Genomic DNA, 14,506 nt, shown 5'->3' with positions numbered 1-14,506 from the left:
ACTAAATGATTAATGAGAGATTCCAACTATAGTATACTAAAAATGTATATGATTAAACCAGTTGATCATACTGATGACATAGCATCATGTAAAATCCTCCATCATGGGATGAGTCATTTTATATTGTAATACCGGTATGCTATGGATTCTTATATGAAAGCTGATAGTTGGCAGCGTGGCAAGCACAAACTAGGGATGCACCGATACCGATGCCAGTATCGGGTATTGGTCCGATGCCCTGCGCGTGTACTTGTAGTCATAAAAATACTCCGATACTACCACACCCGATACCACCTCATAGCAATGTGACAATAACTTCTCCGTCAAGCAGGTATAGGTTTCGGAAGAGGAGCAATGCCAGCCGTTTGGAGATTTTTGGCTGTAAAAAAAATAACTAGGCTCTTACCCAATGCGTGATTGCACTTGACGACCAGCCATTGTCAGTCGTTAATAATACTGGGTTTGGACGTCTTCTCAGTGTACTGGAGCCGAGAGATTCCCAGGCGTCACCACGTCACAGAAACCGTGTTTCCAAAGAAATCAGCAGCCTGTTGCCCATAAACTTCACCACTGATATTCGGAGTGGCGGTGTTAGCCTAATGTCTCTCATCAGCTTAACAGGCATAAACATGAAGACAGCGATATTTCAATCTGCTCTGTCTGCATGATGCGGTCCCTACACAGCGCTGTCCTAACAACTAAGGTGCTACTCCGCAAAAAGCAAGCAAAAACAAAATCTGTCGGTGTGTAGTCTATCCGTTTATATAGTTATATAGCCACGAGTCTTTACATTTGGACAAACTCTTGTGAACTTAGCTGCTGGGTAAACAAGCCATCCTCTCTGCTGGATCGGTAAATCCACATGGCTACTTAATATGCACGTGAATGACGTCATGGGACTTTGCCTTCTGCAAAAGTGGTATTGGTGCATCCCTAAAATAGACTTAGCAATGCTAACCATGCTAACACTGTGGACATTAAAATAGACCTCAACCAAGTACCCAAATGTAAGTACTTGTACTTGATCTTAAAAAAAGTGGTATCGGTGCATCCCTAGCACAAACAAAGGCTGGATGTTAATAAAGGCAGACAGGAATGTCAAATTAAAAACCTGACAAATACGGCTGGGCAATATATCGATATTATACCAACATCGATATATGAGGCTAGATGTCGTCTTAAATTTTGGATATCGTAATGTCGTGATGTGACACAAATGTTGTCTTTTCCCGGTTTTAAAGGCTGCATTACAGTAAAGTGATGTCATTTTCTGAACTTACCAGACTTACTAGCTGTTCTATTATTTGCCTTTACCCACTTAGTCATTATATCCACATTATTGGTGAATATTTATCAAAACTCTCATAGTGTTAATATTTTGTGAAAGCACCAATAGTCAACCCTACATTATTGCCGCAATATGGACATCGATGTATTTGGTCAAAATATCGTGATATTTGATTTTTTGCCCCCCATATCGCTCAGCTCTACTGACAAATCAAAGTACTACATATGCAATGTTGCCCACACTGATATAATACGGCCAGAGGAAGGGTTAGATGCTACCGTGTAAATGGTTTGGCAAAATCTCTGTAAATAGTCTTAGTTTATATTGTCATATCTGCCAAACCTATACAAACAGGGTGGAGAAATCAAAGGTTCTATAAGGGATAAGTTAGATTTAGTTTAGCGGATCCAGGTTGTCTGTCAACCTGGAATCAGATCCAAAATGGAACCACTTATTGGAACCCATCCCTACCTCCATCTGCTCACTTATCTGTATAGAGTTTTTACCGTAGCTGCCTGCCATAATACCTCCAGCAATGACAACGGCTTTCGTACAACGCACCATGTAATTATTTGTTGCTGTTGTTTAGTAGTTGTGGAAATACAAACCAGTACTTGCATCTTCCAAGCCGTCTTGCTCTATGCCTATTATAGGTTTTCAATGTTGTGAGTCCCAGTTGGGAAATTGAAGTGCCGCCTGAAAAAAATCTGACCTTTACCATGAATGAAACATCATCCAAATGATTAGGCCTAAAAGATCAATCATCTGAAAGATTAGATAAGACACTAGAAGTGTCGGTCAGCACCACAAACAACGGACTGTTGCAAAGCAAGGAAAATGGATGAAATGAAAACATGCTTTCAGAGGGCAATGTGAACTGTGATGGATCCTGATAAAACATGTGAATGGGCCTCTCTGTCTGAAGAGTACACATGTCCCTCTGCCAGTCACTTAAATAAACCCAAATCATTCTGATGTAGCTTTAGCTTTCTTAGCTTACTAATACACGTTAAAGCTACAGTGCCTAGATTCACTCGAGTTTCTGCTCGCTAAAGTCGCCGGATGACACCATTTTCTGAACGTAGCCATACTGAGTAGGGTTGGGTACCGAAACGCGGTGCCAACAGGGCACCGGTTCCGACGTAAACGGTGGTAACGAGGCCGAATATTTCGGTGCCTGACTTTTTTTCAGAAGCATTGCTGCACGGGACGCTACGTTACCGTTAGCTAGTAGCTGGATTAAACCCAACGGTTAAAATGCTGACAGCTTACGTTAAGCGGTGTAAAGTGTGACTGTATTTCCCTGTAGAGGATTCCAACACCGGGACGTAACAGTCTGACTGCAGCTGCTGCCGAAAAACAACACACAGACGGTGTGTTCACTTGAAACTCGCCAGCCTCGTGGTGCATTCTAAGTTATTGTAAAAGACCCTTTTCCCATCTGGTGCTTGTTTTTGTCGTTTACCAGCAATTTACTGGTGTAATAAGTCATTGTTATAAGTTATTATTACGTTATTAATCAATCATTTAATTTTGACCATATGGCCTTAGCAATAAACAAGCCATTCTTTAATGTCGCCAACTGTCAATTTGTGCTCCTTTTTTATATTTTATATTATATACATTATAAATATATTATATATATTTCGGTTCAGGCACCGGCACCGTTTTAAAAGTATCGATTTAGCACCGATATCGGAAAAAACCCAAACGATACCCAACCCTAATACTGAGAAATCCAGAGAGAGTTGTGTGGAGCCGATAGTCTTAATTAACTTTGGATCAACTCATTTGGCAGTGGCTTGAATGGAACACTATAGCTTTAAAACATAGTTTATGATGCATTTTTTTCCCACTGAGTGATGTGGTGAAGAAGCTACCTCAACCTCCTAAAGGCTGGAGGAACTGCAAGGGAGGAGCAGTAATTCCTATTTCCCTGCAACATGGATGAACGGAATATTGGAATATATCGGTTTCGATTGTTTGATAGTCTTTAAAAAAAAAAAGTCAGATTGGAGAAGTCCTATTTCGGGCCCCTTTTAACATCGATGCATTCTCACGATTTCATTTAATAGGAGCCATCCTGACATGGATGTGTATGACAGTAAATGTGTAAACTGTGTGTATGTTTCTTTTGCAGTTTCTTTTGTTTATTTCTATGATTTCAAGAGATGTTGTGTAGCATTATCATTATTATTATTATGAGTTTTTTGCATCCTTTCTTATCTGAATGTGTCAGACACTGGACGCGTACTATTTGACTTTAGTGTTGATATGTAAACAAGGTATGTTTCTTCCTTTTTCCATTTGGAGTGAGACTGACTATTACTGGAGATTTGGACACCATCCCTTAAAGCTGTCAGGCCTGAGAAAAGGCACGCAGCTTATGTTTGACTTTTTGAACATAAATGATAAGCCCTCAGTTGTGGGTCCATTTCTCTGTACTAAAAATCATATATGTTTAAGTTGATAATGTCAGTGTTGTGACATTAATACAAAAGGAGCTATTGTGACTCATATATGCTCCAATAGTTTAGTTTATTATAGGGTCCCCATTAGCTGTGCCCTTAATAGTCTAGATAGACTTATGAAATGAAATTAAAAAGAAAGTACGGCTGTTATCATTGCCAACACTGAGGCTGGCCGCTCACTTCACATAAGTCACCTGACACATCACTGTGAGCAGGGCTCAACGCTAACTTTTTAAAGTGGTTGCCGGCTTGGCAACCAGGCATCAGCTTTAGGTTGCCGAAATTGACAGTATGGTTGCCATGTTTTAAAGGAACATGCCACCGTTTATGGAAATGGGGGTATTCACCGTCTCCTCTATATTTATATAGGTGGGCAAACGCGTTTTTGTCTCAGTGCATGAATTGTCCGTCAGGTGCCATATTAGCACCGGATTTTAACATGCGCCGTTAACGTGAACAGAATCTTTTCACAGCAAACGCACGTGTGTGGAAAGCAGTTGCACAACAGCCGGAATGTTGTGTTCCGCGTGAACGTAGTGTTTAAAATTTAAAAAAAGCTGTCTGTATGTAGTCTAGATGTTTATCTTTAGGAATGCACCGATTGTTTTATTCTGTACTGATACCGTTGTTTGAAATAACAATCTGGCCAATACCAAAGCAGCGCATGCTAGTGGACCGTTGTCCGAGTCCGATCGCGGGAAAAAAACAGCTAATAGAGTATTAAAATAACGAGGTATTAAAATGTGACGAGACAGAGTCTGGCATGGTTGGTCTTAAAGCTGTTACACACCAACCAGACGGCCGACCGTCAGCAGAAAAGCCAGTCGGACTGATCAGTCGGGTCCCCGAGGTCCAAAAAATGCCTCAAAACACACTGAGGCGACGCCGACTTGAGCGTACGCTCTGCGTGTGCGCGAAACGTAATACGTCTCCATAGCAGCAGGCGGCGCTGCTCTGTATTGTTTCCATTAACAGTCTGATTGTTTCCCAGAAAATGAAAACCGGCAGCTGATTGGACGAACGCGTCACGTGGTTCTTTTTTCTCCGGAAATTCACAGACAGACTGTCATGGCGGCTTGTTCAGAATACGATCTCATATTGTACTAAAATAGTTCACCGAAACGTGTTTCTGAAAACATTTTAAGCGAGAAATGGGCCATGCAGTTGCTGAATCTGTCTTCATTTTAGATCGACAGAGGTCAGTTTAAAAGATTTTTGTCAGATTTTGAGAGGCTCATTCCGCTCGCCATTTCCGGGTGAGTCCCGACTGCCCTGTCTCCGACTGAGCATGTCAAATCGGCCAAAATGAAGGCCGACGGCTCCTCGGACGGACGACGGCACGGAACACACCGGGCAGACTCAGGTCACTGACCTCACCAGACTGTCCAACGGCCGATTATCGAGTTGGTGTGTCAGCACCCTTATAATACATCTGGCTTTGAAGATGAGTCTGGCTTGGACCTCTAAATTAGCAGTTCCGAGTTAACTTTTGCAGAGCGGTAGCGGAGTGGCAATTTTAAAAAAGCTGCCTGTAAAACCCAACGTCAGAATGTAAGAGGGTACCGCCGCTGTCTCTCTTGCCCGAGACCCACTGACTGCAGCGGGCAGTTCAGTGTGGTGCTGACCCTCGCAGATCGCTCTCTTTCGCGGTCTTTTCTAAAATGTTGATGTGTGTAGAAGGTCTGTGTGGTTACACTGTAGCAGCCCGGCGTCGTTTTCAGGCTATTTAACCAAGGTAAACCCAGTGAACGGAGCTCTGGAGTCCTTCTCGATTCACGCTATTTGTTTTAAGTAGCGCCAGTTTTGATAAACAGAAGAGTTTCTTTTATATCGCAGTCGATCATGTTCATTTAGAACATGATCGTGAACGTGAAGCTGGGGAAACACGTCTCCTACTCACAGTCCATCAGCACCGGATCCCCCCAGGGCTGCGTTCTTTCTCCTCTGCTCTTCTCCCTGTACACCAACAGCTGCACCTCCAGTCACCAGTCCGTCAAGCTTCTGAAGTTTGCGGACGACACCTCCCTCATCGGACTCATCTCTGATGGAGACGAGTCCGCCTACAGGTGGGAGGCTGACCACCTGGTGACCTGGTGCAAGCAAAACAACCTAGAGCTCAATGCTCTAAAGACAGTGGAGATGGTTGTGGACTTCAAAAAGAACCCAGCCCCACCTGCCCCCATCACCCTCTGTGGCTCCACAATTGACACTGTGGAGTCTTTCCGCTTCCTGGGAACTACCATCTCCCAGGACCTCAAGTGGGAGCTGAACATCAGCTCCCTCGTCAAGAAAGCACAACAGAGGATGTACTTCCTGCGGCAGCTGAAGAAATTCAACCTGCCAAAGACAATGATGGTGCACTTCTACACAGCCATCATTGAGTCCATCCTCACATCCTCCATCACCATCTGGTACGCTGCTGCCACTGCCAAGGACAAGGGCAGGCTGCAGCGTGTCATTCGGTCAGCTGAGAAGGTGATTGGCTGCAATCTGCCGCCGCTCCAGGACCTATACGCCACCAGGACTCTGAAGCGTGCTGGAAAGATTATGGCTGACCCCTCCCACCCCGGACACAAGCTCTTTGAGCCACTCCCCTCTTGGCAGGAGGCTGAGGTCCATCAGGACCAAAACCTCACGCCACATAAACAGTTTTTTCCCCTCCGCCACTAGCCTTATTAACAAGGCCCAGAATCCATCCTGACTCTCTCCACACCCCACCTCTCATGCCACTGTACCTACTCTGCTGTAGCGTTCCTTTTTACTACTGTTTAACTTATTTTACTATTTATTTAAATTTATTTTATCGTTATATTCATATGTTTATACTTATATTGTTTATATTCTTTTTATCCTTCTTATATTTGTATGTGTGACATGCTCCAACAACACCATGACAAATTCCTCGTATGTGCAACGTACTTGGCAATAAAGCCCTTTCTGATTCTGATTCTGATTACTTGTGGGAAAGCCAAAATTGGGATGCCATTAATTGTGAAGCCCTTACTTGCTGTGTTCCTAGTTTGATCATCACGTCTCTGTAAAATATTGTGTTCTAGACCTACTCTGTCTGGGTAGTGTCCTCACATAACTTCTGTTATGAATTGACCCTATAAATAATATTAAAAAGAAATACAATTGATTTGACTCATATCTATCAAAAAGTGAAATCAAATGTAATTTTAGAAAAAAATATTGAGATATTGTATATACTATTGTATAGTCTGGATTACCGGATGTACATTGCTGGAATAAAGCCTGACATTGGCGTGTCTGTCACGTGCCGGGTGTCCCCCCCCCCCCCCCCTTTTACGCTAGCTCATCTGTCTGTCGCTACATCCCGGGCTTAGTTCCGCCCAGGACGGTTGTGATTGGTTTAAAGAAATACAAACCAGCCAGAGCGGAGACCATACTCCACCACTGACACAGCGCTGTGGAGATAGGTCTGGCAACGTGAGACTAATCGCGGCATAGCTTAAAAATACTGAGATATTATTTATAAGCCACATCGCCCAGCCCTACAGCTATCCATGTTTGTCCCATTGAGGATGATCAAAGAGGTCCTTGTCCAGACAACTTTGCACAATTTTGACACATGGTTTCCTTTTTAATAGCCAGGTCCTTCAGGTCCATGTTTTAAATGCTGACGTTGTACTACTTCTTTCCCCCTGTCAGGTAAGAGCAAGGAAGCCGAGATAAAACGGATCAATAAAGAGCTGGCCAACATTCGCTCCAAGTTTAAAGGGGACAAGGCTCTCGATGGCTACAGCAAGAAGAAGTATGTCTGCAAGCTGCTCTTCATCTTCCTGCTCGGTCATGACATTGACTTTGGACACATGGAAGCAGTCAACCTGCTGAGCTCCAACAAGTACACAGAGAAACAGATTGTAAGTCTTCTACTGTGTGTGTGTGTGTGTGTGTGTGTGTGTGTGTGTGTGTGTTTACAGCATTGATTGATTGATGAGTTTTGTAGAGCTGTACCTAGAATAGAATTTTCCAAGTTGACTCCGCCACCAGTTAAGGCCAAATATTCCGCTCGACTTCTGTATTTCAATTTGTCATGTCCATGTAGTTCTTGCTTAGTTTTATACTGCCATTTTTATAAATGCTCACCATTATTACTGATGTTTTTTTTTCCCCACAATACACCTTATCTACAATTATGACAAATTTAGCATTCACTCCTCCGCTCCATATTAAACTCCTATAACAAGCTTCCATTCAAGTGCTTTACCTGTAAGTAGGACTGTCACAGTCGTGCCATTTTAATTGATAATTAATTCTCATACAAATAACTGGGATTAACGTTTTAAGTATCATTTTCTGTCCATTTTATGCCACTATTATAGTACAAGGCTAAATGCCTTAACACACCATGGGCGTGACTAAAAACAACAAGAAAATGCCAAATAATCGCCTGCAAATATTTTAAGCGAGACATTTTAAGCGAGAAACATTTTAAGTGAGAAATAGGCCATGCTGTTGCTGAATCTGTCTTCATTTCAGATCGACAGAGGTCAGTTTAAAAGATTTTCGTCAGATTTTGAGAGGCTTAGTCACGGTCATCCCGCTCGCCATTTCCGGGTGAGTCCCGACTGCCCCGTCTCCGAATGAGCGTGTCAGGTCGGCCAAAATGAAGGCCGACAGCTCCTCTAACGGACGACGGCACGGAACGCACCGAACAGACTCGAGTCACCGACCTCGCCAGACTGTCCAACGGCCGATTATCGGCCCGGTGTGTAACCGCTTTAAGACAGGCGGCCGTGTGCAATGTGTGGATGGCTCTCCGCGTGTAGAAAAGTACGGTAAGCGGCAGCTGCCGCGGACACAGTGATGCCTTTCCATGGGTAGTGAAGCTGCAGTAGTCAGTGTTTTATGTTGGCTGCATTTTCCACCGCAGAGTTGCCAAAAAAGCTGCTACCAGCCAGGCTAAAGCTAATAGTTCGCCTAAAGAATCAAGGGGTTTGTCCCAACTAACGTTACGAAACGTAACACTAATCTACAACAGAAGTCTGTGTCTGATATGACGTCATTTACACTGATTTTAAGTGTTCTTGGATACACAGAGTTTGTTGCCAGTGCGTGACATGCAGGCTCTGCATGCACAGCAAACCACCAATCACAATCAGCGATGATGATCAATTCATCAAACAACCAAAGCAACATGCACGCATTATTATTATCATTGACTGTAGCATGGGTTGGTAGTATTATATGAATACAGTGGTGTCATGTGAGTCAACCAGTGTATTTAACTACCTTTAATGTCCCTCTTCAATATCACATTAGAACAGAAGTCACAGCACTTAAACTGCTTTGGTGTTTGTAAAGCATTAAAGTTCAACAAAGAATGATTCACATTAGAAAAGTTTCTTTTTTCATTTTTATTTTCTATGTAGATGTAGTACTCCCCTACACAATCACCCCGCTAGTCGATGATGATCTTAGATCATCTTGTAAAAATTACATACTGTGTATCGCAATATACTGTATATCGCAGGAAACCAAATAATATTGCAATGTCGTGCAGCCCGTAGGCGCCAGTGGCAAGAACTTTTCATCGGTTGGATCCACAAGTCAAGCAAAACGCTGGTCTATCTTTTCATTTCTGCGCAGGTTTCCGCGAAAGGCAGCAGTAGGTCATGCAATGCCGTAAGCTTTTGCCTCTCACAAGGGAGTGATTTCGTTATTTCCTTCTTCCAAAAACAGTGGTGAATTTAAAGTATGACTGTTGCGTTAACTGCATGCCAAATCAATCAGAACACACAAGGGCAAATTGAATTTCATGTCTGAAAGAGGCTGAAGAATCTGACCATGCTTTCATTACCAAATGCTGGTACTTGGCAGATATTGGTTCGGCTGCTAGTTCGAAGTATTGAGCTTATCGAGCCCTTACAGCTTATCGAGAGCTAAATTATGTGATCATATTAAAGTCGTCGTCAACAACATATCGAACACTCTACTCCTGCACTGTTGAACTACACCAGATCCAAGTTTGTTGACTGTCAGTGTTGACAGAAGTAGAGATCAATGACCTGTGTGCCATCACCCACATAACTGGCCAGAATCACAAACCCCTTAGAGTATCATGCTAGGTATCAGCTAGCTGGACAGTGTTGCTGATATACTTACAATACTTTAGTGCCCCACCTAACCCACACTGGGTTTCATGTTGTGTATGTGTGTATTTGTGTGCTAGCACCTTGGGCAAAGGGAAATAACATCTGTTAACAAATAATTGTGCAATGTGGAAATGACAATATTAAACTTGAAACTTGAAAGGTCCAAACTATTGGTTCATGGTCAGGTCCAACTTACCGGCCATCGCTTTTTTTTTTTTTTTTTTGTCTGCGTAAATGCGAGCACAACATTTTGAAAAATAGCTTTTAATCATGATAACCACAGACATGAAATATTTCAGTGTCAGTGACTCCTATAACCTGTTTCAGTATTATTCATAATTACCGTTCTCTGGTTCCCACAGCTACAAACTGTGTGCTGGCCGGGGTACCCGATGCATTTATAGATTTTTGGCTTGTGACACCCCCTCCCAAGCTGTTCAATGTGCTAAGGAACACACTTAAGGCGTGAAGAAGATACAGTGCAGTCAAACAATTATTTGGACAGTGATCCGTTTTCTAGCGTTTTGACCTCAACACGTTACATTTGAAATAAAAAATATTTTCTTGAGTCAGTAGGATAGGATTTGTAGGCCGGGAGTTCTCTGCAGCACCACAATACTTCATTCAGAATGGTTTGACGCATATTTTGCCTTCAACAAATATTGCGCCGCCCCTGCGATTTGGATATTGCACTAGTTCAGGTTGCGATGTCGATAAAATTGCGATTAATTGTGCAGCCCTAATATATATATGTGCATGATTTGGGGGTGGTGGGGGGGTGCTGCCTGTATCACATCAGGTACCTTCTAGCTGACCTCATCATGGAGAAAAGACTGTTACACCTGGGTGGGTTGGATCTTCAATGATACTCATAATTTTATTCTACTTTACACATATAGTTTTCCCCTTACTGATATTAATGGGGTAGACTAGACTAACCCATCAACACTGGCAATTTTGTTTAAAATATATTGTCTAGCCCAAATTATAAATGGGGTGGACAAAATATTAGAAACACTGTCAAGTATAACGCGATACAATTCAACAGCCTCCACAATGAACTGCTCTTCATCCTATTCATCCTGACCTGCACATATACACTTGTTCTCACTACTCTTATAATGTTACTGTTTCTGCACTACAATGGTACTGTTAACACACTGCACATAGCTGTACATACATACTGTACATATCTGTATATATGGTTCATACTTAATATCCATATTTTATTCTGTTTTTCTTATAATAATACACTGCATTTATCTATATTGTTTTTTACTGCTATTATAATGTTACAGCTGCTACAATGCACATATTTGTTCATGTTGTTCATACATTGTTCATATTATATTACATAGCCATATTTATTCCGCTCTTATAGGGTAACTGCTAATACACTGCACACATTTATATTTAATTTGTATTACTCTAAACCACCTACTGTAAACCAACTGTACACTACTGTCTACACTGCACTATATTTCTTGTCCTGTCTAGACTTGGAATACTGTCCTTTTCTGCTCTTTTTGCACTTCTGGTTGGACGCAAACTGCATTTCGTTGTCTTTGTACTTGTACTCTGCAAAATGACAACGTTGAATCTAATCTAAAATAATGTTGAATCAACTCCTCACTAAAGCAGATTCAGCAAAAACTAGACATTAGAAGCTCCATGAAGGTAGGGCTTATTACAAGGCAGTTGGACCAGAATGCATTAGTTATTGACATCCACCTTCAGACAGTAGATAGATGGCAGGAAATGAGAGACAGAAATGCAACAAAGGTCCCTGAGTAGACAACAACCACAGACGTTGCAATCCTTGGTCACAACTGCATTAGTTTCAGCTAGTTGGACATAAAAGGTGCCGTCTTGTCACCAAAACTCAGTGCGTATCTTTGAAGTGTAACAAAGATGATGAATGCATTTCCTTACTCATAAAAATATTTGTAAAGCCAATTTTTCTTTTAAAGTTTGAACGTATATGGATAAAAACACCCTCAGACATTATTAACGCTCATTGTCACTGTTTTATTTCAAGCCCTGCAAACAGATTTGCTCTTAAAGGGTAACTTCCATATTTTTCAACCCTATTTTCCTATGTTTTTGTGTCTAAGTTACTGATGGGAGCAACAATCTTTGACATCGGTCCAGTATTAAGAGAGATCGCTGCAGTCAGCGAAACAAGCTACAATATAAGTTAATAGAGCAGTTGTCCAGCTTGTATTTACCTTCACAAAAGAGCTCGTTTTGCCGCTGACAGGCTCAGATTAATATTCTATCTGACAACATTATGGTAAGGATTTCTAAGGAGGTCGACCTTTCTGTTAAAGAGTAAGATCCCATATACAGATAGACTGCCTTTCTCCAAAAGGGAAGAACCCTTGGCACCCTATGGACGCACCATTGTGCCTTCATCTGTAAAAGCTGAACAATTACCCCAGCCACTGTGACTATTTCCTGATTCTTTGTGGTGAACCATTTTCTCAGGAACAGGAAATGTTGAGTAAGCAGAACAATGCTGATTCAGGAGCTCCATTCGTTGAGTTGACTGCTGTAGCAGAACTATCCATCAGCGTCTATGCCTAGAAATGTGGAGACCATCTGAGAGTAGAGAAGCTGAAATGTAATTGGGCCTCAGGATAGACAACCATAAACCAATCGTACTGATGACAGTGAGAGCTTTTTGAACATTTGGCCCTGTGGTTCCTTATGAGCCAGTAAAATCCTTTGACTCATTATAAGACATGCAGCCCAATAGATGATAAGCAGGGTTCCTTCCTCTGGCCATTGAGGTATTAGGTAATATAACCATCAAATCAAAATCACATTTAAACCTGCCTCTGTAGCTTTACACCAATATTGGTACTTACAATAAAACTATAGGCTATCCGGTGTAATCACTACATTGTTCAGACTATCTTAAGATGGATCTAACTTTCTGTTATTGATTAGTCAGACTAGCTAGCCAGGCTAACAACAGCCGTAGAGTTGGAGCGCATTGCGTTGTACTCTGAATGCCACGCCCACCGGAGGGGAAAACAACTATCCGCTCTCCATTGACTTGTATTTCGTGAAGGTTCCTCATCGCCAATTCCTTCTGCTAGCAAACAACAGAGAAATGCCTAAAAGCTGCTTTGTGCTGGGATGCACTACCAACAATGTAAAGAAGAACCCAGAACTAAGTTTGTAACTTTTCGTAATTGGCGAGGAGGAACATTCACGCAATGTAAGTCAATGGAGAGCGGAGCACTGTTTACCCCTTTATGGGGGCGGGACTTAAATGTCTCTATGTTAACTAAAGGCTAGCTCAAATGTTAGCTACGGGGACATCGGCATGGATTTACGCACATTTTAAAAGCGTTGCACATATCCCAAAAATAGAATGGATGAGAGAATCGGAACATTCCTTTATTTACGCTGCTATCTTGCGCTACAACGTTGATGAAGACAGAAACTCTTCTTCAACCGGTACACACTGGGCTTCCTGTAACGATAGCTGTCAGTCAAGGTAGGCTAAGGAGTTCTGTGTGGGTGTGATCGCGTTGAAAGTGATTAATCAGGGCGACTGGGTGGCTCACCCGGTGGAGCAGGCGCCCATGTATAGAGGCTTACTCCTCGGTGCAGCGGCCGCAGGTTCAACTCCGCCCTGCGCCCCTTTTCTGCATGTCATTCCCCCTTTCTCTTCCATTTCTTGTCTTCAGCTGTCCTATATACAGTAAATTGGGGCCCAAGATGCCCAAAAAATAATCTTAAAAGAAAAGAAAGTGACCAATCATAAGAGGGCCAGTGCCTCCTTTGGTTTCTGCCAACAGAATGTCAAAAGTCAGTTTTTATTTGGGCGAGCAGAAATCAACTTGGAGAGCAGAGTGAGCTGCAGGAGTGTGAGAGCCAACGCAGGAAAGAAGACTGCTTGCTAGTAAACATGGATGTAAACAATAAAGGGTTCAAACTAGGGCTGTCAAACAATTAACTTTTTCTTAATTGCGATTAATCGCTGAATTTCTATAGTTAATCGCGATTAATCGCATATTTTATTATTTTGCATTTCAGTTTTTAAGTACATATTAACAATGGAATGTTTACCAGTGTATCTTGATTGGGAATCAAATGAATGCAAAGAAAGTTGCTTTATGAACTTATTTCTTATTTCTTATTTATTTACTGTAAACAAAAGAAAAATGTGTGAATCTGTCATTATTGCACAATTCAGAACATGCCAACCATAGTACGTCTTTAAGACCTGAGTCTTCTACGATGCTGACAGATCTGCAGTTAGTTGCCACCCATTTCGCAAGAGCTGTAGTCATTTTTTTTTAGATTTGGTTTCATCAACAGGTCGGCGAGTAGCACTCTCCAAAATACTGCTTTGCCTGAGCCCGCTAGCATCAACCTGAGTCACGTTAACTGTACTATTCTTAGCTCGTAGGTGGTAGCTCAAGCTTGACGTGCTTCTGTGATATTTTAATTTGGCTTTACACAACGTGCATATTGCTTTCGACTTGTCTACTGAGCCATCCGGGAGATTTGGAAACTAAAAAGCGCCATTCAGAATTGCGTTGCTGCTGTCTCTCTCCATCATGCCTGCAGTAGCAGGATGTGTTACGAGGAAGTATGGCAGCTTAATGATA

General features: G+C 42.1%; 1 protein-coding gene across 3 annotated transcripts in view; it reads left to right on the top strand.

The window, feature by feature from the left end:
- The window catches only part of ap2a1 (adaptor related protein complex 2 subunit alpha 1), a 36,009-nt gene that overhangs the window by 2,738 nt on the left and 18,765 nt on the right, over positions 1-14,506 (top strand). For all 3 annotated transcript variants that reach the window (XM_031292543.2, XM_031292542.2, XM_031292541.2), the window contains exon 2: positions 7,432-7,643. In XM_031292543.2, coding sequence (XP_031148403.1) covers positions 7,432-7,643 — 212 coding nt within the window. The remainder of the gene's footprint in view (positions 1-7,431; positions 7,644-14,506) is intronic.

This window comes from Sander lucioperca, chromosome 2 (assembly GCF_008315115.2).
Source record: "Sander lucioperca isolate FBNREF2018 chromosome 2, SLUC_FBN_1.2, whole genome shotgun sequence".
NCBI classification, from domain to species: domain Eukaryota; kingdom Metazoa; phylum Chordata; class Actinopteri; order Perciformes; family Percidae; genus Sander; species Sander lucioperca.
This window is presented reverse-complemented; position numbering and strand designations above follow the sequence as displayed.